This window comes from Chiroxiphia lanceolata, chromosome 3 (assembly GCF_009829145.1).
Source record: "Chiroxiphia lanceolata isolate bChiLan1 chromosome 3, bChiLan1.pri, whole genome shotgun sequence".
NCBI lineage: Eukaryota > Metazoa > Chordata > Aves > Passeriformes > Pipridae > Chiroxiphia > Chiroxiphia lanceolata.
The window spans coordinates 109625763-109651004 of record NC_045639.1 but is presented as its reverse complement, the minus strand read 5'-3'; the positions used below and the strand labels follow the sequence as shown (position 1 = coordinate 109651004).

The following is a 25242-nucleotide window of genomic DNA, read 5'->3' as shown; positions in this document are numbered from 1 at the left end:
TTTTTTCACTCAGCTTTTTTCTAGCTGTAAAATTTGCTGTTTCTAGACTTACAAACCTTGCTTAATAAATGTTCACTTATACTCTTAATTGTCATCTTTAAAGACTATTAAAACATTAAATGTGATAGTTGTATAATATGTTTTAGACGTTAATGTTGATGCTTGCTCTTGAAGTACCTCCACCAGCTGGAAAAAGTAATCCAGTGTGGATGAATTGACAAATTAAATATGTTTGTACTAAAGGCAAACAATGACTGTTGTAGGTTTCATTGAAAGGCAACATTCTAGATGTCAATTTTCTCCACATATGGGCTTACTTATTAAGTTACAATTACTTTTCAAATGTCAACAGTAGAATAATTTCTTTTGTGCGTTTCAAAGGTATGGGAACTGGTCTGGTTTTTTGTGAGTTGCATTTATGCTTCCAGCATGGGCAATTTGTCCTGTTCCTCAAATAGGCATGAAAATGTGGCACCTGCAAGGCTTGTTTCTTGCCAGTTTTTCTTAATGGATTAAAGTGAGAAATATGTATTTAAAATAAGTAATAAAGTAATCTGGTTTAGCACAATTTTGAACTTTCTAGCAATTGCTAAATAATAATTAAGCAATAATTTTGGGTTAAAGAAAAAAACCAGCAGCGGAAGAACATAAGCAAGCCAGATCTACCTTACAGATGCAGATGATGTCCAGTGTGATTTTGCAGGCAGTATAACTGAATGAATGTTCCTAGACCCCAGTGAGTAAATTAATTCCTGAACAAGGCTCTTGTTATGTCTGGGACTCTCTGCACTTTCCACACTGCAGTTACTGCTGTCTGTATCAGACAACACAGATAATAGACAACACAGAACAATGTAGAAATGGAAAAGAATTGTGATAAAACAAATGTGCTGTCCTGTTTTCTAGATAAAATAATTAGACATAGAGCGTGTACTTTGAAAGACACTGCTCATGCTATCATTGCTGCTGAACTGGACCCAGAATTTAATAAGATGTGTGAAGAAATCAAGGAAGCGAGAAGAAAAAGAGGTATGTTTAACTTCATTTATCGTAACAGAACAACCTGTGGAGGCCCCCTGTAGACAGACAGGAATGGCCTCACATCCACAAGCCCCTCACATCCCCCTTATGAGGGACTTCAACCACCCCAATACATGCTGGAGGGACAACACTGCAGGGCATAAACTATCCAGGAGGTTCCTGGAATGTGTTGAGGGGTAACTTCCTTCTCCAAGTGACAGGAGGAACCAACAAGGAAAGGTGCTGTGCCAGACCTTCTCATCAACAAGGAGGGGCTGGTGGGGAATATGAACCTCAGGGGCAGCTGGGTCTCCAGTGACCGTGAGGCAGTGGGGTTTGAGATCCTTAGGGCAGTGAGGAGGGTGCACAGCAAGGATCACTATCCTGGCCTTCAGGAGAGCAGACTTCAGCTTCTTCTGGCATCTGCTTTGTAGAGTCCCATAAGATAAAGCCTTAGAGGGAAAGGGAACCCAAGAAAGCTGATTAATATTCAAGGATTGCCTCCTCCAAGATCAGGAGTGATATGTCCCAACAGAAAGGAAGTTAGGCAAGCACACCAGGAGGCCTGCATGGATGAACAGGAGATCCTGGACAAATTTAAACACAAAAAGGAGGCCTACAGAGAATGGAAGCAGGGAAAGGTAGCCTGGGAAGAATACAGAGAAACTGTCTGGGCAGCCACAGATCAGGTTAGGAAAGCTAAAGCCCTGATAGAATTAAACCTGTCCAGGGGACATCAAGGGCAACAAGAAAAGCTGCTATAGATATATGGGATAGAAAACAGAATTTACAAATGTCCATATAAAAATAAATTTAAGAGGAAATATAGAATGCATGTCAGATTTGGATGGTGCACATTAAAGAATGACTGAGCTTAAAAGTTGTCTACTTTTTCCCGAAGGTATGAGCTGGTCTGATAAGACACTGTCCTTTTCAAAAGAAGGTTGCATTGCCTACTGTTACAGATAGTACTGTAGAACCTGGTGAACAGATAAATATTAGGACTGCTGTACCAGCTGAAGATGTGATGAAACCAGAGCTGTGTTCTGAAAGTGCCATGCCATGCAGTATAATAATTACAATAATGGAGAATGACATTTAAACCACTGGATTCTCAATTCACCCTGGCATGTGCAGAAGAGCATTTTTGGTGATAGTATATTGATTTTTTTGGATTAAGAAACAACTATTACATCCACATTGAAGGGAGCATGAGGTTGAAAATATAACAGCCCAGAATTAGGAAATAGAGACCCCTATGAAATTATCACAGTTGTTTTCAGCTTCTAGTCCATAGACCTCCAAGTCTGTGTACGGCTTCTAAAGTGACCAGAGAAAGTAATCAAAAGTCCAAACATATTCCCAGTGTGGGAACAGTGCTATGTTTACATAAAAGATTCTACCTCCATGGAAAATTTTTAAAGTTCTGAAAGTTGAAAAAAGGTTGAAAAATCACTGAACTATAACATTAGAACAAAATTTCATGCTGAGTTAGGGATTATTGATTTCAATAATTCCAGCTTTACCTTGGCAAGTTGTTTCCTGCTTTGGCAAAAAAAACCCCCTGCATTATTTGATTTCGAGGTTGAATTGGCTGGTCTCAACTTGTAACTGCTGGTTCTTGAAATGCGTCTTCAATCTACTGACGGAAGTTTTATTAATAAATTTCTTTGAACTGTGCAGGTATCTGTAGACTTTTTCTTCTTCAGGTTAAAATGGATACAATTTCTTTTATTTTCCCATTCAGTCATGCATTTTTTTTGTCTAATTTTGTGCAAGCCTCCAATGTGTGTCTTGAAGTGTGGATAAGTGAACCAATTGTGATTCACTGTGTATGTAAAACAGAACTAATATAATGCCTTCATTTCTCCTCTGTACTTTTCTGTTAGAATTATAAGAATATTCACAATTCGGTCCATAGTGTCATGCTGGGAGCTGTGCTCAGTTAATTATCTGAGTCCCTGTGATTGTTAAAGGTTATTGCTTCCGAGGTTAAAGTAAATGTTTGTAAGAGCTCTTTGTTAGAGCGTGACTCTATGGCTTGTAGTCCTTTCTTGCAAGTTTGCAAGAACTGACTGGAATGCTGCCCTTCTTTCTGCGGCAGTGGCCAAGTAATATATATATTTTTGGGGTCAAAACCCTATTGAAAGGAGAGAGTTTCTTAAGTCATAATTAAGGCTAATGGCATCATGCAATGGAAAAAGCAGGTACTTTTGGTGTGAGATGCTGGTTAGTGGACCTTCCGATACAGGTAGATGACAAGCAGTGCCAGTTGATTGTGAAGGATGACAGCTCACAGACAGCAATGGGCAGGTTTCAAAGTGGATTCAGTACATAGATAGGCATGGAAGTTGTTACAGTGCCACAGGGACATTTCAAAGACACTCGTGCTTCTGGACTACACTGTGATGGTTTCAAGAAGAAATGAGCTCTGCAGCTGGTCCAGCTGTAGAATGTGGAGGGCTAAGATCACTTACTGGGTTAGCAAGGACGCAATACTTGGAATGCATGGAAGAAGCTGTGTTAGATTAACTCGTTATGAATGAAGGAAAATATATCAAGTTCTTGAGGTCTGAGGAAGCCTCAGGCTGTGAGGCAACAACAAGAGATTGTCCTGTTCCTGGATCAGAGGTTGTGTCAAAGATTGTGGTGGTGCAGATCATCAGGATGGCAGCACTTCAGGAACACAGTCTTGGCACTGGTCATTGTAATGGATGGAAGGGATATGAAAGCTAATCAACTTTGCCTTTATCCCGTTTTGCTCTATAGAATATACTTGGCAAGAGAGCAGATCAGCACAATCACAGTGCATCTGCTGGTCTAGACTTTGACGTGTACCCTGTTTCAGAGTAGTTTGAGCAAGGGTTGAAAAAGACTAAAAGCTCCATATCTGTTTTCTTCACAGTGCTTTTGGAAAGTTATTTAGCAGTCTTACACAGTTGTAAAATGGAAGATATTTTCTACATTGCTTTCTTTTTGTACAAATTTTCTGGTTTTGTTGGGGGTTTTTTTGGACAGATATACAATTTTTACTTAGTACTGTGACTGGTGACTGTCTCAGAAGTACAGCAGTGTAACAAAAAGACTGTACAATAAAATCAGTATCTAGAAGTTAAACTAGAATTTCTTGTTCTTGTATGACTGAAGTGGGGTGCTTTTGTTGAAAGAGGCTGAACCTAAGGATAGCAAGTTTTAAGTTGATAAAATAAGAACCATATATCCGAGATTACTGAAATTTGCAACTTCTTGTTGAGACCAACAGATAAAAAGGTAAAAGTGGTGGATGTTTTGAGTAATGACATATGTTATGCAGTTTAAAATATTTGTAATGGTACCTAGAAATTTACACTGTAATTACTAACTGTGAGGTGAGAGTTTCTTTGTGAATCTTTTAATTTCTGCATCCATTGGTTTTGATAGATGTCAGCTCTTGATCACTTGGTTCTGGTTTCTGTTGGAGACAGGTTATTTTGAAGACCGTTTTAGTGGTTGGATAGGAAATTCTGGTTCACAAATATGAAACTTCAGAGATTCATTGATTTCTTTAAAATGTGCTTAACCATTATGAAAGTTTGCCTTTTAAGAATTTAATTAAAAACTCTATGAAACAGTAGAAGCAATGAGATGAACCACCTTACAGAAAGCAAACCATACTTTTTGTTAAAAGCAGAATTGCATTTTCTTAATCTAAGAGCTGTTGACTCTGAAATGGGTCCATTTTACGTAACATAGAACACAGTGACAATACAAGGTTCTTATTCAGATACTCTTTTTGATGTGGCAGAAAATGCCATTATGACTTGCCACTTATTTTAAATCATCTCTTTAAAATCAGGAAAAGTTGAAACGGTCAGTAAGAGTTTGCTTTGTAGAGGAAACATGGATAGAAGAGTGCAATCTTTAAGGATCCAAGTGTGAGAAACAGTCACATTTTTCTAATCTGTGAGAGCTGCCAGTTTTAAGACCATGTAACCAGTAAGTTATTTTGAAAGTAGAAACCAAATATTCTTGATTCTAATCTTTGCTTTGGGTGTCCAGCTAAATATTAATTGACGTGTTGCTATTGCAGTATGGTATTCCAAATTTCTTTTTAAATTCAGTAGTTTTATGCAGTTTGCTTTATTTAAATAGATATGGTTATCTTTTGCATGCAGGCTTATCAGTACCAGCAGAACAGATAAATCCTCATGGTTCCACTGTACGGAAAACAGAAGCTCGAGTTGAAGAGGCATTTCGGAACAAACAAAAACCTACGATGGCGGTGTGGCCCAACTCTGCTACTAAATGTGCATGTGAGTACTTTGGGTGATAATTGTGCAAAATTAGAGGTTCTTCCAAGGGCAAACTTTTCAAATATGTCTCTACTACTGCTTACTGATTATTTTCAGAAGTAATTTTACACAAAGACGTGGAACACATACTCCTTTTCTGACTACATGAAATCTCTGCGCAAGAGAAGCTGTAAAGAAGCAGAATTTCTGTTTTTGTCATGAAGAATAACTGTTTTTTGAATGCAATATGAGTATATTGCATTTTTCTTTGTAAAATACTATTTTCAGTCTAAGACAACTCTGATCCAATTGGAAGATCAATTTTATGGGTTTAATGAGTGCTCAGGTTCTTTTAACCTCTATGTATGAACAGGTAAATACCTACATACTGCTTAATACTCTCTCACTTGCACTATACTCACTTTCTACTTCAATACATTCAGTATCATGCTAAAAGCTAGAAAGGAGATTGCAGATTTAACTATTTTCCTTTATGGCAATGGTTTTCAATAGTTAGTAAGCATTACTGGAGAATATTAAGATATGCTCACTGGAGCCTGCTGGATTAATCCAAGTAAATGATCAAAATCTCTAGGATTGTGAGGTGTGACTGTAGATAATCAGAGGCACTGCCAATTACTTTCAAGAGGTAAGTTGATTAGAACAGGTAAATACCTAACAACTATTTCCTTAATAAAGAAAATAAAGACTATAAGAGAAAGTGAGTATGAGGAATATACTGATAGTTGTGCATGATGTTCCTGCTGAAGATGTGGAGTCCATTATTTATATATTATTAGTAGCATTATCAATTATTGCTTAGTAGGAAAACTAATAGATTGAAGTTGACAAATTTTCATTGGTCTTTGTGTCTCCTTAGTGGTGCTTTTCCTTGATGAGAAATCGTTTTCTAGGCACAGTCATAATTGCCCAGAGATGAACATTGTTTACATATGAATGATAGTGTTGGTGTCAAATGGTTTAATTAATTAGAGGTGTATGGTTTTATTTCCTGAAGCTGTAATTTCTTCCGTTAAAGGAATTGAAGTCAATCTACAGAATTATGGCTCGAATAAATTGTTATATAATAAATTGATGATGTGGATCCAAGCTGTTCTTTATTCATTTGGCAGCTCATGCAAACACAGAAGTGGAGGGAAGGGATTCCCAAACTTTTTTTTTTTTAATTTTCTGTGAAATCCAAGATGGAGATTCTCACTCTGACTGATCTACAGAGCACTTTCCTGGCTGTGCAGCAGATGGTGGGGTTTATAGACCTCCAAGCTGGACATCTCTTGGGAAGAGAGGGAGCAGCTGTTGCTGGTGACTTGCATCCAAAGCAGCTCCTGTCTCTTCCCTGTTGCAGAGGCAGTGGCAGTTGTTTGAAAACTCAAACCATCCACTGTAGGAAACTGCCAGTGTCTCTGTAAACAAAAAAGTTACTGTTAAGGCACTGATCCTGTTAGTATTTTGGTGATTTAGCTTGGAAGGCGAGAAAATTTGAGGCTTAGTGGTGTTTGGGACTGTGATCAAATGAAAATCTCCCTTTTAAGGCTGAGTCTGGGAAAGGTAACAAGTCCAGGAGGAATGTACCTCTAGTAATCAAGAGAGAGAACCAGGAATTGGTGAGCAATCACAAATCTGCAGAAGGGATTCAAGTAGTACATGGGCACACTTAAAGATTGATGTGGTCAGTTCAGTAGGAACTAGAAATTAGGAAGAGAAACGGCCTTAAAAGGGTGCTTGGAGGACAGAGCTAGAGAAGGATGAGAGCAGAACTGAGCAGACTGTAGGGAGCTCGAATAGCAGCAAATGATATAGTGGATTGTGATTGTATAAATGGAAGAAACAAGTTTAGAGAAGGGATTTCTGAACAGACATGATTTGAGAGGTAGAGTGGAAATTTTTTTTATGGTCAAGAACTAAGATTTTTTTTTTTTTGAAGACTATAATGTATTGCACAAGCAGAGTAACAAGGAAAATTATTTGTGTATTTTAATTACACAGGATAAAACCTGTACTTTTCAATTAATAATTCTGAAAATCTTTCATTTTTTCTGCTGTTTGAACTTGAATTAATTTTTTTCCTTATAGAAATCCTAAGGAAAAAAATCACCAACCATAACATTATTTTCCTGATAAGTTATTATTTTTTAGAAGCTTTTGTTTTACAGTATTTTAGAGAATAGCTGCAAAAAGCTTAATTCAGATGAAAAACTTGAGAACTCTAAAAGAAATTGTTGTCAAGTATCTTCTCTAAAAACAGAGTGAACTGCAGACAGTGCAGCAGCCTTACCAAATTTAAAGCCCTGTTCAGTAGAGAAAGAGTTAGATTATTATGTGTTGGTTTGTTTTCTGAGGTTATGTATTTTGTATAAAACTTTATGTAGTTTTTTTGTTACCTATTATTTTGTTATTCATATAATTTTTCTAATGTATTTTAGATATTCTGTTGATTTGATTAGACCAAGATGAGCTGTCAGAAATATGGCACAGAATAGTTGTTGTGTTTGAAGGCATGGTGATACATGTTCCTGAGCTAGATTTCATCTGCAACTTCCATTTCCCTCATTGCAGGTACAGCTGTGGTGGATTCTTTATCACAGTATAGATGAGCTTAAAATATATTACATTACTAGAAGTTGCTGAAAATCTATTTGGGCAAGTTCTGCCACAGATAATTTAAAATATTTCCATATCAACAGTGTATTTTGAGAAAAGTGCAAGTGTTCTGGTAGGAACTTAGAACGGGACATAGGTGAAAAGTCTGATATAAGTAGTTTTATGATCATAGAATCACAAAATTGCTGTGGTTGTAAGGAACCTCTGAAGATCATCTGGTCTAACTCCCCTCAGAGCTGGTTGCTCAAGGCTTTGTCTAATTGTATTTTGAACATTGCCAATAAAGGAGGCTCTGTGATATGCCTAGGGAAACCTCTTGTACTGCTTTGCAACTTGCACAATAACTTCTTTTCCTTAATTTTGAATGTCTTGTATTTTGATCTGTGCCCATTACCTCTTGTCATTGTACACTGATGAGAAGGGTCCTGTTTTGCCATTGTGTGGAAAAGGAAATTACCAGCAATATACAGTTTGGTGTGTCTGCTAAATTAAGTGGTTTAGACACATATTAGCACAGAGAGCATTAGCATGTCTTTAATTGTTGAGATACTGTATAGTAAAACTTTATCCAGCTGCTCCATTTTGCCAGTAGATGGGGCATGTTGCATACTGTTTTACTGTCTTACAGTTGCTTCTTTCAGTGTTACATATAAATAAACTCTATGGGAATGATTTGGCTTTGCATTCTTATCTTTTTTTGCAGCATTAATGATAATATATTGTAGTGATAGACCGCAGATTGTATATTTTCTTCATAGAGAAGATGTCTTTTATGCCACATGATAAATAGCATAGCTGTGAAAATGGCATTTGGAGCAAATAAAAAAAATTTAAATCCTTTGTGTTATGCAAAGTATTAAAAATACAAGTTTTATATAAAAGTCATTTTATGAAATACGAAGTAAACACACTGTTAACTTTTCCCAATAATTTAAGTGATTAGTGATCTCTATAGAAAGAACTGCAGGGAGATCAAGCAAGGATCTAAAAAACTGTTGCAGAAAGTGTACTTCCTAAATAAATAATATTTTGTGTGCGTTTTTATGTTGGTTTGTTTTTGTTTTTTGGTTTTTTTTTCTTTTTTCTTTTGGTTGGTTGGTTGGTTTTTGGTTTGATTTTCTTTCCCCCTTAATGATGATCTTTGCTGTCATGTGAAATTTATGTGTTTCTGCTTTATCATGGAAAGGATTTTGTTTTGTCAGTATTTTTTTTAAAGATTTTTAGAAAGAAAAGGCCTTTTGTTTACAGTCTTTCTCAGAAACCATTTTATTCTCAAGTCATTGTCTGATTTTCATCTGTTTAGTGTCTCTGACCTCTCTGCTGCAGTGGTGTCAGTGATTACTGTACTTCAGGCATTCCTGTGGCTGCAGCAATGCCTTTTCAAAGGACAGGGCAGACCAGATGCCATATGGTTTTTATTATTCTAACTATTTTCTGTCTTTTGGTTTAGTTCTGAGTTTGGATTCAGAATTTGGATACTGGCATATTAACAGTCATCCAGATGCTAACATTAAATTTTGAGTAGCTGCTGTTTTGTCACACATCCTACACTTGCTACTGTTTTGTCGTCTCCTCCCGCTTTCCAGATTTGACTTGGATTATTTCTCACTTGAGATAGAGGCAAGTACTGTAACTTGACAGACATCATTAAAAAAGATTTTCGGGGATTTGAGGACACCTTTTCTCAGGGCTGAGAGAACTGTCTCTCTTTGTTTCTTTATCATTTTGTTCTGGGTAGTGTAGGAGTTGGCATTCTGGATGGGAGTAGTTTGATCTCTTGTGTCTGATGCTGGCTGCAACCAGATGCTTTAAGAGGAACTTGCAAACATTTGAGAAATATTTTTTTTAATGTCTGATTTTGATGAAATACCAACTCAACTGATTCCAAGTTGGTTAACAGTTCTTTAAAAACCCATAGGTTTTGTAATTCTTCGTATTTAAAATGCAGTTTAATGAATTTGTAGGAGTTCTAATAAATCTACTTTTTTGGCATCCCATCACTTTTAGACTCAGTGATACCTAGTGGCAAAGAAATCTTCTTTCATCACTGTTGAAAAGCTGGCTCTTGAATTGATCGAATGTCTCCTTTCTCTGACAGAGGGCAAAATGGGTTCTACAATTTACCTGATCAGTGACTTTTTATTATTCTCTTGTTATTCATCTCCTTTATAACTCAGTTATGCAAGATGGCTCAGCCTTTCTTAAGAAGGAGGTTTTCTTGAAGCATTATAACCTCCTTTCTTAGAAACATGGTAAAAAGGTTTTTTAATTAGTTCTTCTGAAGTCGGGTTTTTTTCCTTTAAGTGGTATGCACAAGTGAAGTAATAAAAGCAGTTTTCCGACCAGATAGATCCCTTCCTTCCTCTCTTTCTAAATCTGCAACAACGTTTGCTTTAAATTTGGGTGATAAATTTCTGTCTTCAGAAGTTGTGAATTTTCTGATGGTTAATACCCATTTCTTACCTTCAGATTTCTTTGTATTGTGTTGGTTTTTTTCAATTTTGTCTCCTTGATAGAGAAACCACCCAGTAGCCATGATTCTTTCTTTTTGTTCATGGCTCCCTTAAAGCATGAAGCTGTCATTCATTAGTCCTTAAGAGCCAATGGAAGGTACCAAGAATATGTATAGCTGGAATAGTTGCTGTTGCACAGAGCTAATCAGCAGAGGAAAAATGAGCACTATAGAGGTGGAAAGTCCAAAAAATTATCTCCACAGGTGGCATTAATCTGATTGTCTCTTCTCTTTTGACTTCATTTTCCTCTTTAATTTTCCCGTGTGACTGTCTTGTCATGTATTTTACTAACATAATAACTCTGGTTTCATGTAAATTATATTTCTATCTTGGTTTCCCAAGAAAATCATACCTGTGCTCTCTGTCCATCTCTGCTCCCCTAATAACTTGTGAATCATTTAGCAGAGTTCAGAGAGATTTGACAGGAGTTAAGGGCTGAAAGATTAGATTCCTGCAGGTTTTGTGAAAATTGGTAACTGGATAAATCCAAATGTCTAGTGAAGGAAAAGGCAATAGATGGAAAACGGTAGTTATCTGTTCTGCCTGGTCTTGGCAGCTGGTCAGCTAAAACATGGTATTGACCAGGCATGGCCTGCACATTTCAGCTGTGGTGTATCGTGTGTCCTGTTCATTGGGGTGAGGAGAAACAGGAGGTACCGAGAATTTAGTGAGAAATATTGGGAAGAGCTTGAGTTGAGAGCATTACAGGGGATGGTACGGGAAAGCAGGTGACTGGAGGAGAAAATGCTGAGGATGCTGCAGCTAAGGTTGGTTTTGTATGCATTTCAACTCCTTATGAAACTTGACTCTTCCTTATTGAGTAGCAGTGCTCAGGTTCTTTCTAGTATTTGTTTACACAACATAAGCTGTTACATATGCTGATGAAGTTCATAAATACGTGAAGCTGTTGCATGCAGTTCTTCTAATGTACTTGTCAGCTCTGTGCCTTGAGTGCCCTCCATCCAGGTGAAGAAAATGGCATCTTTCAGGGGTTAGTTACCCATTCAGGGTAACTAGTTACCCAGTCACTTCAAGCTGGTCAAACTGCAGGTCACTACTTGCCTTGTCACTGGTGCCATATTCCCACCATGTCCCCTGTGCCAGCATCGTCATTCATGAGTTGGAAAGCTCAACCAAAGATTGAAAACTAACCCAGGGGAAAAAGAAACCCCAAAGCAAACAACATTTCAGATGGATTTAGTTCCCTTATCTGTTTTACTGCAGGAACAGTAGTGCTGGCACAAATGAGGTAGTGCAAATGCTATAGCTGGCTTTGGAGGAGGAATGACTTTGTCTGTTAGTGGAAGCTAACAGACATTTTGCTTTTTAAGCCATTGCAGAACTGTGCTCTGTTCTTTCTTGCTGCTTATCTGTGACTGCAGTTTGGGACTTTGTGAGTGGAAACTCCAGAGACTTTCGAGTGGACTATTTGGTGCCCCTTGGTAAGGAATGTGGAGCTGCTGGAAGCAGCTAAATTACTGTGGCAAGTACATAGATATTCTGGATGCTGCATAAGAGAGCATAAGTTGCTGATAGTAAGTGCTTTCTCAAGGCTTTGCGTTACTTTACACACAAGACGTCAAAAAGGAGTTGAGGGTTTTGATCATGGAAGAAAAACTTAAAATATGCATTGCTTTAAGTGGTTCTTGATACTGCAGACAAAAAGTCTAGATCCATGGTGATCTTGCTTGCCATGAGAATCTTCTTTGGATTTTAATCCCCAGGAATTCTTCATGAAATAAAGTAACAACAGAAAATTTACTGTTTGATGGATGTCAGTTTTATCATTTAATGATAGAGGATTCACATTCTCTGATGGATTTTAAGCAGTGCAGAGGCATGTAAGGGTCTTTTCTGCAGCATGAAGTGAACTTGTTAGCCTCTGAATACTGTGCTGCACTCACTGTACTGTAGTAGTCAGACTACAGGAATTTAAAGAGAAACGTCTCTGCTTTTGTTGCTACATCTCATTAGAGTTCATCCATATTAAGGGAAGCAGACTTGCTTGTTAATAATTGACAGTCTTTGAATTTTCTAATTATATCTACTTTCTTTTCCACCTGTTAACTTTATTGCTGTATGGTCTACAGTTCTGTCACTGTTGTGCTCGATTTGAGGGACAGCAACAGTGCATCCTCAACTCTGAAGTTTCTGTACCATTCACCCGTGTTTCTGAGGTCTGTTTTCTTCAGACCATACTAGACAGAAAGGTCATAGTTACCATTAGATCTTGCAGAATTATTTCAGGAATGTGGGAAGGAGTTGGATTTTTTTTGTTTCATATCATTTAGGGTTTTAGTTTTTGCTGTCACTGTTCTTTAATAGCCAAGAACTGTGCTCTGCTCTGGACAAGGTTGGTGCTTATTTCACCAGAAGATGTTGTCATTACTTGGTGTATCTGACTTGAGAATCTCCAAGCAGCACCTGTGAGTGGGCAAGAATTCAGAATTTCTAAAAGTCTGCTATAGGTTTCATTTTACTTCACCTAGAGGACTAGTCCTTATGAAGTAAGGACAGTAGAGAATTTGTTTTTTAATCATTACTGAGGGAAATGCTGTCTAACTTCTTTATGGGTCTTTCAAACAACTCTGTAAGGGTAACTCAACTTATAATGGAAGAATTGAGAAACCTCACTTACTGCTTCACAAAATGTAGAGTAAATTTGTATTCAGTAATTAATTGCATTGTATTACATAGCACTTTTTAAAAGTACTGTCGGCATGGATTGTGCAGCTTAGGAAAAAAAAAGGAGCAGGTGAAGTTTGGGTTTGATATCAGCTTCATGTGAACCAAAATGAAATGTTATATGTGACTTGTGGTCAGACAGGTATTTATTGTCATTAAAAATTCTGAGTAGTGATTTACAAAAAAGCAAACCAGAAAGAAACTAGAACTGAAGTGAGGATCCCCTTGGCAAATCTGTAGAGGTTATGTGAAGATTATAGAGTGAAGAGTTGAGAAATTCAGAAGGCAAGTGAATGTATTCATGTGTGAATAATTGGTATTATAATAGTTTGAGTTATAGAAACTCAGTTCTATAAAGTAGGATTCCTCTGACAATAGTATTTTTACTGCCTCTGGCACAAAAACTGCCAGAAGAGTGGGTATCAATGGAGAGATTTCAGATGAGTAGTTTTAAAAGGAGTAATTGAAAAGGTGTTAAGGCATTAACTTGCAATTGTCTGTACTCTGTTCATTTTTTTAACAAAGTTCACTCAAAGTTTTTCTTCTGTAAATAGCTGTCTCATTCTGTTACCTGCTGGAAACTGATAGTATGTCATAAATCATATTGACTAGAAAATAAAAAGACTGTCATTCTACTCTTGACAGGTCACAGTCTTCTAAAATATAAACATTAAGGTAGCAAAGATGGGACCCCAGTTTATTTGTTAGCAGCAATCCATTAATTCAGTATTTCCTGCCCATCAGCCTTTTAGTTTTGCATCAGTTTTACCCTGTGGTAGCTCCTTCTTATTTTCTGAGTCATATTCAACTGTCCTGCAGGATGCAGAGATAAATTTTACTTTTTCCTGCCTCATACACCAGCTCCTCAGGTCCATGATATTCTTGCAGTAGTGCCTTTTTCTTTCCAGTAAAAAGGAAGGGAATCAGTGTAGATTATGAAAGCTGGTGTTGTTGTCTGCAATTGGTCACATGGTTCTCTGGTCCGTTAAACACTTCTCCTGCTTGTACCCTTCCCTTATCTGCAGGAATTGGGCAAGACAAAGGCAGACTGGTGGTGGGTATTGTTTTTAAATACAGTATTTCTTGCTCAGTTTTTTCACTGTCTTACAGGCTTGGCTGTCTGTATAGAAGAAAAATACATATAACAATGCTTTGGTTGCTAAGGATCTGGAGCCAGAATTTCCTCTCTCATCCCAAAAGACGTTGCTGCAGCACTTTTTTGTGGTTGCTTTGTCCTAATTAAAAATAGCAGTAAAAAACAACACGTACAATGTATGTTTGAAAAGTACTGCATGAGACAGCAAGTGAGCGGGACTTGCTGTCATTTGGGCAGACTTGAAATTTAATGAGATGTGTAATACAAGGATTAATTCCATTTTGCTTTAATGTGATTTCTCTCACTTAAGAATTTTAGGAAGGTACTTGTGTGGTAAGGCAAATCATGGGTCCTCATCCCAGGTGGGACTCACAGGGTGGACAGAAGAAATGCACCATTAAAATACTTAAAGTACAATTCACTGATATAAAAAATGTCAAATATATTTGACATTATAGCTGAGATAGCTATCTGACAGCAAAGTCAGCCTAAAGAGCCAAAATCAGTGTATCTTTAAAAATTTCAACTAATAATTTATACATTTCAGGACGCACTAGATTTCCTTTAAAAGACTTTTACTCCCCTTCTGTGTCTTATTTACCCGTCTTTGGAGTTGAACTGAGGCTAAGCCCATTGCCTAAGAGGGGAGTTTATTTTGTCATAAGTTTACATATCCCTGTTTAGTTTGAGATTTGCTGCTTCAGTTGTTAATGAAAATCTCTTGTACAATCTAGGGTAAAAAAAAATACATGAACTCCTGAAAAGTTATATGAGTAGATTGTAGTTTGTCATCAGTAAAACAGTGACCCTGACTGTAGAAGCCACTATAAAACCTTGAAAATAGCGGGAGAAAGGGGTTTTTTTTCCTCTCAAAATTTGCAGTTCTCCATAAGGATTATTTGTAGAAATAAATACACATTCCAAGTGAGACTGTTTTTATTGCAGTGTGATTGTATCTTTAGATAGCTTTAAAGCTAAAAGGTTAAGATTTATTCCTAATGCAGTGGTGAAACTAGCTGCATACACACTCACGGGATGCAAGTTCTGAAGTACAGCTGTACTTCTCTGAGTGTCTGTGAATTAGTTCACAGCACTTGTACCTGCACAGTGCTTGTATCTTCAAAGCAAGATCTTTGTAACTCAGTGTGAGGTTGGCAGACACAGATCTAGGACTTAATACCCCATAAATCAAAGCAACTAACAAATATAAAGAACATTATGAAGGTGCTTAGCGTAAGAGTGCATTTTGAAACAAAGAAAATTTGTCTATCTCTGGTAACTGTTGGCTGTGGTTTTTATTTCTAGTCACTTGGCCACAGGTTCAGCAGTTTTGCAAAAATATGAGCAGTTTTCATCGTTGCTTGAATTTGAACGTAGAAGCTTTGGTTTTTCCCAGCGTTTTTGTTGGTCTTCTGAGCTGTCTTGTTAGTGCACTTGAAAAGGATGTTGACAATAGCATTAGGTTTGAATAGTCTTCCTTCTACATTTGCTGATCATATTGCAAAAGTGTCCTAAAACCTTTTTTTAATATTGGTGCCTTAGTTGTATCTCATTGCAGATGGGTTAGTAAAATAAAATGCCCTTTCTGAAAAGTAGTATATTATATAATTTTCAAAGGCATAGAATATACAGTTAAGAAATAAGAAACAATGAACAAGTAAGGATACAAAAATACTGAAAAAATTATCACATTACCATGGTGCTTCAAGTTGAGTTACACAATATGGAGGGAAGACAAGGGGTGGTGAGGTTAGTTTAAGGACCACTGCCTCCTCTTCTGCTTACAGGCTCATTGTATAAATGAGGTGTTTGTGAGATTTTTTTTTAAAACCACATTTTGTCAATGCAGTGATCTTGAGTACAGAGGTGGGAATGAATGTAAGATGGAGGAGATTTAGCTGATTGAAACAGTGAAGATGCCTTTGAATTGGCAATGGACATAAACGGGAATAAGAAGTGATTGCATACAAGTCAAAAAGCCTTTTCACTGTTATGACAGTTACACATCCATGTGGGATGCTCATGAAGGTCCTTGAGTCTTGCATCTGTGGAGGTTTTCAGTACATGGCTAGGTGAAGCTCTGAGCAGCCTGGTCTGCCCTCACAGCTGACCCTGGATGGAGTAGTAGGTTGGACCAGAGACTTCCTCATGTCCCTTCCAACCTGAATTATTCTATGAATCCATGGGTTGCACTTCTTGCTTGTTGTATAATGATTTTAAATTGCTGAGGACCTAAAAAGGGAAAATGAGAATAACTGTCTTTAGAGTATGCATTACCTGAATGAGAATGAGTTCTACATCATTGCTTAGCTGTTTTCTTTCAGTGTTTTACCTACAAAAGTATATATTTATAGGTAAAATGTATATATATGTAGTATATTATACTTAATGTATAAAATACATTTTTAGGGATATCTTGTTTCCACAGTTTAGGAATTGTGTGCATGACTGTGTCCACTCCTTATATTTGTAAAAGTCCTTGGTGTCTCTAATTTTCTCACATTGAAATCAAGAGACAGATTTTTCCTTGAAGTGTGGACACATTTGTTTGACACACAGCAGCATATTTTAATATCCTGGTCTCTTTACCAGGGTGGGTACCTGTGCATCTAAAAGGTTTTGTTTTTTTTTCCCCACTATAATTCAGTTCGAATAAGGAGGAAATCGAGACGGCGCTCGCAGTGGGGCAAAGGCATTATTAAGAAGAGGAAAGTCAATAATTTGAAGAAAGATGAAGATGATGCAAAGTTTGCTGATGATGAAAATCATGGTGAGGACAGTAAATTGCTGGAAAATGGAGAGCTAGAGATCGGCACTGACTGCATTGAGGAGAATGGAGAGGAAACAGGAGACCTCTCTATGACAAATGATGAATCCTCTTGTGATATTATGGATATAGATGCAGAGCAGAGGCTTAACAATGGGACATCAGCAAAGGAAAACAATTTTGCATCCACAGAAGAAGAGAGCTCAAATGAATCCCTATTAATAACTGACAGTGTTACCCTGGGTACTGAAAAGGAACTAAGGAAGGACTCTACACTGAAAGGGGACTGTGTGAACGGAGAGACATCTGTACACAGCTCTGAAGGTGTACCTGTTCCAGCCTGTCATAATGGCAAAATGGAATCACTTGATGCTGTTTCACCCTGTGACAGCAGAGATAGTAACAAGCAAAAATCTTTATCTGAAGATCAGCCAAAGGAGAGAATGGAAGCTTCCAGTGAAAGTCAAGAAAGTGATCTAGTGAAAGCTGAGTTACCACATTGCAGCAATAATGAGATAACACTACAGAGCACAGACATGGAAACTAAAGATGCTGAAGCAGATAAAGAAGGTACAGCTTGTTTTCAATGTTTCTGTCTTAATATTAGTGTCCAAGTTAATGTGTATATTTTTCATTGTGATATGTTACAATTTGTACTATATAGCAATATTTTATGAAGTGCTGACTATTTATTTGAAACTCTTAGCATGCTTAAAACATTTAATTCACATAGAAAAATTAGAAGTCTACTCTTGACTTGGTGTATTTTTATCTTAGGCAAGTAAGTGTATCTTCATACTAACACTGTTCTGTTTATTTTTGTAGGCTTTGTGGAAAATACTGGAAATACTGAGGGAACATTAAAACAATAATTAACTATTTAAAATATTATAAATGGAGATAAATATATGATATAGCTTTTGGTCTGTGTGTTGTGTCTGATTTGTATTTTGATCTACATGATAAGTTTTGACTAGTTTTGTTTAGAGATTTATGATAAAAGTATCATTGACATTGGATGAGAAACCATAGAAATACATAATGTATTCCTTTAAAAGCATTTGTTCATTGCAAAAGCTAAAGTAAAAGTTGAAGTCATAGAGAAGCCAGATAAACTGTTGTTTATGTATTGGAGAAGGTATCTGGCTTTGGAGTCACAGTGAACACAGTAACAATGCAGCAAAAGGATAAGAGAAGGAGAAGGGAAATCCTGGTGGTGCATAAAAGCAGGGGCCATGTCCTTTGAAGACAAGAGACATAGTTTCCTCAGGGAACAGAAATAAAAGCCTTATGCATGATTGCCTTTTTAATGAGCTTTTCAGAATTATCTAAAAGAATGAAATCTTTACTTCAAAAGTTAGTGTTGAGATTTACAAAGTAAATGAGCTTTAATGAGAGATCTGAATTTTGAGAATATCACTGTCTAGATGTTGACTGTGTTTGTACATATGTGTTTTCTCTAAGGGTAAGGAGAATAGTACAAGAAAGGTCCTAAGAATATCACAGGAAGGGTATGATGTGTTAAGAGCCTTTACATTTCTAAATTTGGCAGTTCAATTTTGTATACTTTAGGATGGTTATAATAGTGGGGTCCTCAGAAGAAAAGGGTTTTTAAATAGCTGAGGAGGAGAAAAATAGTGAATGAATGTAGGGAGAGAATCAAGGGATATAAAACCACTTTATTCTCTGCAACAGGATTGGACAACATCCTGAACGCAGAGGTGGCAAAAAACAGGAAAGTGTCACAAAAGCATGAGATTTCAGAAGTAAAGCAGATGTTAGAATTACTGTGGTGATGAAGACATGGGATGCTTTGGAGAGAAAAATGAGGATTTCACTCAAGCAGAAAGATTTTCAGCATTAGCTTAGTATTTGAATTTCTCTTATAAGCTTTTTAATTTGTTGTTGTTAAATAGAAATTATATAATGGAAACTCTTTTAGTGGCATTCAGTTTTCTCTTGAGACTTCTGAGTTCAAAGATTACCAGTTTCATGTGTGTTTTCTGAACTGTAGTTTTCTGCACCTGTAAACATTCAGAATTCTGCAAAACTGATGAATAATGTGCACTGCTTGATTCAAAAAAACTCAACAAACCAACCAAGCAAAATCAAACTAAAGTAAAGAAACAAGCTGTTCACTTTGTGAGACTGGCATTGCTGATAACTGCTTTTCAAATAACAGGTATATTCAAAAGCAAGAGAACACGGAAAGTCGCTGTGGAACAGTCAAAGCCCACAAGTTTGGAGCAGGTCCCAGAGGAACCATCAGATCCCTTACCCTCTGTAGTTGTTGACCATGACAGACTAAAGGTAATAAAACTGAAAAAATAAATTGAACTGTTAACGAACTCCATGAAAAATGCTTCCTTCTCTGTTCTGAAGCAATGTTTCCTATATTTTTGGCTGCAAACAAGTATTATGACTGCAGTGACTTCTGCAAATTATTAGTTGATCAGTGTTTTTTGGATGAAAAATTAATAGAACTGCTGAATCCTGACTGTCCCATCATTACTACATTTAGAAATCCAGTAATGTCACAGCAGTCCACTATTTTAATTGCAGGTTTTGCAGGTACTCATATGCATTAATTGGACATGCCAGGTACCGAGGAACTGCTGGGTACCTGGTAATTAGGAGTTAATATGCCTAGTAATTAGGAGTTAACATCATCTTTTCCTTTCCTGTGTATGTATACTTGGTGGAGGGAACTGTTAGTGGACTGGAAGGCAAATTGGACTTTGTGCTGATGTTTTGGTATCATAGACTGCTAGTTAATTTTCTTTCAGTTTTGTCCCTTTTTAAGCAAAGTTACAGTAAAATTTACTATCTTCTGTTGTAAAAACTACCTTGACCTGCTATGAAATTGAGATCTCATTTTCTGTGGAGTATAGATGATAATCTCTTTGGAACCATGGAATTGTTATGAGAGGGGAAAAAAAAATGTTAAATTTTACTCTTTGCTACTACATAAAATACTTTGACCTTTTGTTTACGAGCAATTTTACATGTGTTGTGTGTCCCCTTCTTGTCCCCTTCTCTTTTTTGCACCATTTGTCAACATTTGTGGAGTTCCAAGTGTGTTTTCATTTGGTAGTACTTAAAATTTCTTGACAATGCAAATTCTTAAAAATGTCTGCTTTAGCTATCAAGGCAGTTTTTATTGACCAAGATGAAACAGGATGAAGTGGCATTCAAACAAAACAAACGTTGCCCCAACTATGCTGAGTAAAAAAATCTTAAGAAAAAAACATATGGGTATAAGCAGAGAGGTGAAGAGAGGTATCAAGTCCTTTTTGTATCTATATGGAAGCAATAGCCTTGCTTCTACCCAGGTGTGGTTCATTTTATTTATATGTATCCCTTCAAAGGAGGACTTCAGAAAGAGGTTGTACTTCTGATCAGTCCTTAAAAACATTGTAAAAATTGATAATAGAAAACCCTCTTAACTTCACCTTTTGTTGTTCCAACAGAAACTGCTTGATTTGGTGGTTAAGAAGAGTGACAACCTGACCGTTGACCAACTTGAGAGATTATATTCGCTCCTCAGTCAGTGCATCTACAGACATCGTAGAGACTATGACAAATCACAACTTATAGAGGTGATGTTGTACATTTCCTTTTATTCATTATCTGAATATTGTGAGATAGGTTTAGGTTTTTCAAGAACTGTTAATCTGTCAATTCACTGGTGTACAGGCAAAACCTTTCAACAGTCTTTGAGACTTTATCTCTAAATAGAAAGAATTTTAGTGTACTAATGGCTTAGAAACCAGGGATTATTTCTGATAAAACTTCCTCAGAAATATTCATTTCACCATGAGCACAGTCCGGTCATAACTCTGGATATGCATTCCATCCAACATCACTGTTCTAGCTGTAGAGGGGTTGGGATCAGCTTGCTGATAACCAGCCCTGCTGAGAAAAAGGACAACAATTGCAAGTTTCCTGTTGGATCACTGAGCACTAAATATTCTTCTCCATGAATAATTTACAACAAAACCTGGAAAGGCCTTAGTGTGGGATTTTTTTAGAGTTCCTGCAAAACACTTTTCAAACCATTTTCATGCTGTTCCTTTGCAATCTTCACCTAAAAATGTGTTGAAAAACTGTGCAAAATGTTAGGTAGATTAAAAAGATATTTATCCAGCAGGAGAATGTACAGACTGATCTTTACTTTGATAATCCAAACTGTGCAGAGATGTGTTTATAGCTGGGTCACCAATAGCGTGAGTGTGCAGTAAGACTTGAATTCATGCAGTGTGCCACTGCAATGCTTTCCTAATACATATTGAGCACATTAATTATATAAGTGACCCTGATAAGCTTCGATTTTTCTCATGGACTGTCATAGTAGAGTGCTTTTCTGCATTAATACATCTTTAATTAGTTTCCTCTTTTACCATATTTTGCTAGCAGATAGCAGCTAATAAACAGAAATGTCTATTTTCCTATTATTTATTCAGATTAAAAAAACCCCCAGTAAATACTACTACATAATGTAACTTTATTTCTGTCTTTGTATGTGTAATTGATGGTCTGTGTCTCTTGCAGGAGATGGAAAGAACAGTTCATGTGTTTGAAACATTCCTGTGAACTTGTCAAGATGGGTGGGTTTATCCTCTCAAACTGCTCATGGGAGAGCAGCCCTCTGAGCCATTCAGTTTCCATTTGCACCAAGTATGTGCAGAGCCTTGGTCTTAAGTGCTCTCTCTTTTTGTTTCTGTTGAATTTGGTGCTATTGTCTCAGGTACCTGAAACCAACCAGCCTACAAGAACCAAACAGAACTTCATATAGTTGTATCTGATATAAATAAAGAATGCAATGCCACAGCTTGGAGATTTTTTGGTGCTACAGAAACTGTTCTCATTCCTGCTCTTGTTCACTCTACATGCATTTATCTTTGGGGAAAACTTCGGGCAAAGTGAAGACCAACACATACAAGAGGACTGGAAAGAGCAGATCTAAGTTGAATATTTTTAAACAGGCAACCTTTTTTTAATTTTTTTTTTCCAATTTTTCTCTTCTCTGGGGTAACGGACAAAATGAATCTGTTCTAAAGAAGGCAGTGATGTGTTATGGTAGAAATCTTGAGTAACTGGATGTACAGTAATTTGAAGATGAGGCTCTCTAGAACTGCCTTTAATGTGCCTTTTAGTCAATTGAGAAAGATTAGGCTAAGCAGTTTGTTTGGATTATAGCAAATGGCAGTGTTAGAAAGCTGTCTGCAGAATGAAGATCTCCAAAAGGATGAATTGTATTCTCTTCATTGGATGGCAACCAGTATTATGGTTCTATAATGCCTGTCTTACTCTACAAAACTAAACTAAGACACACTGAAAAAGCCACATACTTTACCAAAATGGTGAAATTCCTTTTTCATTGGTATATATTTGTTTTAGAAACAAGTACACAGTGAAACTCTTCTGTGTTACTAAAAGTGAAGCATTTTCCCACCATCTCCTTGTGTGAGTTCTTTAAGGAAAGCAAGGTTGATACTTGCAGGTTTCATTCTGAAGTTGTGTGTTTGTAATATAGCTTGGACTGTGCAGTGCAGGTAAGACACTATAGTTGGTCAAAGTCCTGGAGCCCAACCTCAGTTGAAAATAAAACTTACATTAGGTTTCACAAGTCGTTCCGTGCAAAGCATTGTTACTGTTGGGGGGATTGGAGCACATCCTTTGGAATCCATCTGTTCGGACCGGGGTTCTCTGGGTCTGAATTGTGTGGTTCAACACCTTTCCTTTCTGGCAACTGGAGAGAATAGTCTAGGCAATTCCAAAAAAACCCCTTGTGTTTTATCACGAGCTTGGAGTTACAACATTACCTGGGCTGATTTATTTTGAACCCACGTGGAAGGTGTTGTAGAGCAGTTGGCTGGTGTTCCCATCATAAACCATTCATTGTGACTGTCCCTATGTAGCTGCAGGAGTGTCTGTCCAGAAATATGCAATGCAGTGTGATTAGTTTTTAATTAAACAGACTACTGCAGAGATACTGAGCTACCTCAGCTTTTTGTATTTTAGTTACCAACAGTGTTCATGGAGGACTGTAATCACTCTGCTCCCATGTCCAAACCGAAGCTAAGGGACTTGTCTCCACCTCTAGGGCTCATCCCAGTGTAGTGCTGCAGAGAGAGAACCTGGGCCTTGGCCTACTGCAGTGATCCAAAGTGCTTTGTACATTATGGTTAAACATAATTCTATCTTGGATCTTTTTCTCCCCCGAATGCCACTGTTTTTCTTCATAGCTAATGGCAGGAAAAGGTTTTAAGCATTCATGTATGTCTAGTTACACCTAAATGCAACCCATGCAGAAACTGTATTTTTTAGGTGGGAAAGTGCGATTAAAAACAACAAAAACAAGCAGAAAACACATTTTAAATGAGATTCTTTGATCTCAGATTTGATTATGGGATTTTTTTTCCATGTTTCATTTAGTATTTATTAGCATCATACCTGTTTGAGATATTTATGTGTCTGGTACATTAACAGCATTTTGTATTTTGATGGAAATTGTTACAAACTTTAAGATTTGATTAAATGAAATGTAGCAGATTTTTTGTAGCAAGTTTCTGATAAAAGGGTTTTTTGCAAGTCTCAGGTTCTTGCTGCAGAATTTTTTAAGAATATTTATTCCAGTTTCACTTACTCAAAGACGTTTTTGTTCAAGTAACAGCAGCACTTGTGGAAGATAAAACTGCATTCATTTGTAAGAAGATAATAAATTTATATGAACTAAAACAGTTGAGAATTTTAGTCACCAGTGAGTGTGAAAAGCAAGTTTAAGCTAATGCCTATCATTAAAAATGGTTCTAAAAGGTCAGGTTTCTAAAGGAAAATTTTTACTGTCAGTTGTTGATTGGGAAAAATCGTTAAGAGGCAACTTTACTAATTAAGGAGCTGCCATATTGTTTTAGAGAAAAGTAGCTGATATCAGATGTTCTAGTGGACAGCTTACCTAAAATGATATGCTCGCCTTCTTAGCCCAAATAACCACACTTCAGTTTTTGTTTTCCTTTACAGATGTCTGGTGGTTATAGAGTTTAAACAGCTGTTAATCTATCCATGTGGTCTAAACTTGTTTACTCTTTGTATGTTTTTAATTTTTTTGCCACATAGCACTGGCAAGAGTTTGTACAAATTGACCTCTCTTCCTTGTTTCTTGTTGTGAAAATTGCAAATAAACTCCTGTGTGAGTCCTTGTGCTGGGGCCAATGGAACGTGGCTGACCAGGAGGAAGGAGATTTCCCTGGGGGGCTGGAGGGGCTGTCTTGGAATGATAGAGTTGCTCTTGGGTGAAGTTGATGGCTATGGAGTTAATTGTATTTGCAAGCTTGAATCTCACCTGTGATTATTTTTTTGTTTTGTTTTGTGTCCTCTGTATTGTTACTTGATTTCCTCATATGCCAATGTATTTACAGGATTACTGGGTTTTGTAATATCGTCTTCCTTTTTTTTTTTTTTGTTTTGATTAAGTTGGTGGGTCAGCGCTGGTTTTACCTTCAGTCTCCTGAATGGCAGGACCTGCAGCTGATAGTCATTTATTTTGTTTTTATTTTATTTTGTAATCACAACATAAGCTTGAATTTGGGCTTGTACTTGCATCTTTTGTATCTTGTACATTGGGTTATTTAGACATTGGGGCGTCCTGTTTGTTTTCATTAATGTGTGTCTACTTTGTGGATTAAGTAGACTTCCTTCATCAGCTATGGTATATTTTGGATTCTATAGTTTTATTCAGAACTGTGTTTTAATTGATGTTTTGCATTTTGACTTCATTTTACGTTAGTTTGAAGTAAGTTATTTAATTTTTTTTGAACTTCTGGAGATTTTGAACATTTTACTGTAATTTGTAATATAACTGCTGTGAAATACTTGAATAAAGATGACAAGAAAACACAGCTTTAGCTCCTTCAAGAATGTATTTAAAAGAAATGCTGCCTCCTGACTGATAACAGTCTTTTCCTTACCAGACCTCCTTTGATTTCAGAGTTGAGATGTGTTTCCCTCTGGGATCTTGCTGTTTAGTTACTTTGAGCAGTTTAATCCAAACTTCTGCTTTCAGTGTTTGTCCATTAGAGAAATGGCTTCTAATTAGAGGGTTTTTAAGGAAACCCACTCTTCCTATTTATCAAATTTATCAAAGTTATTCTTACTTATTGTGGGTTGTTTGGTTTTTGTTTTGTTTTTTTAAAGATGGACTCTAATATATCTAGGAATTCTACTAGTTTGTTTCCCAAATAAATTCACGCAGAGGAGAGAGTAAGC

At 36.9% G+C, this 25242-nt stretch overlaps 1 protein-coding gene across 3 annotated transcripts in view; it reads left to right on the top strand.

Annotated features, from left to right (window-relative positions):
* ATAD2B (ATPase family AAA domain containing 2B) overlaps positions 1–24875 on the top strand; it is a 74987-nt gene extending 50112 nt beyond the window's left edge. For all 3 annotated transcript variants that reach the window (XM_032683696.1, XM_032683695.1, XM_032683697.1), the window contains 6 exons: positions 907–1029; positions 5175–5312; positions 16855–17544; positions 19157–19284; positions 20445–20573; positions 21526–24875. In XM_032683696.1, the coding sequence (XP_032539587.1) occupies positions 907–1029; positions 5175–5312; positions 16855–17544; positions 19157–19284; positions 20445–20573; positions 21526–21567 (1250 nt within the window). In that variant the 3' untranslated portion in view covers positions 21568–24875. The remainder of the gene's footprint in view (positions 1–906; positions 1030–5174; positions 5313–16854; positions 17545–19156; positions 19285–20444; positions 20574–21525) is intronic.
* Positions 24876–25242: the final 367 nt, after the last annotated feature.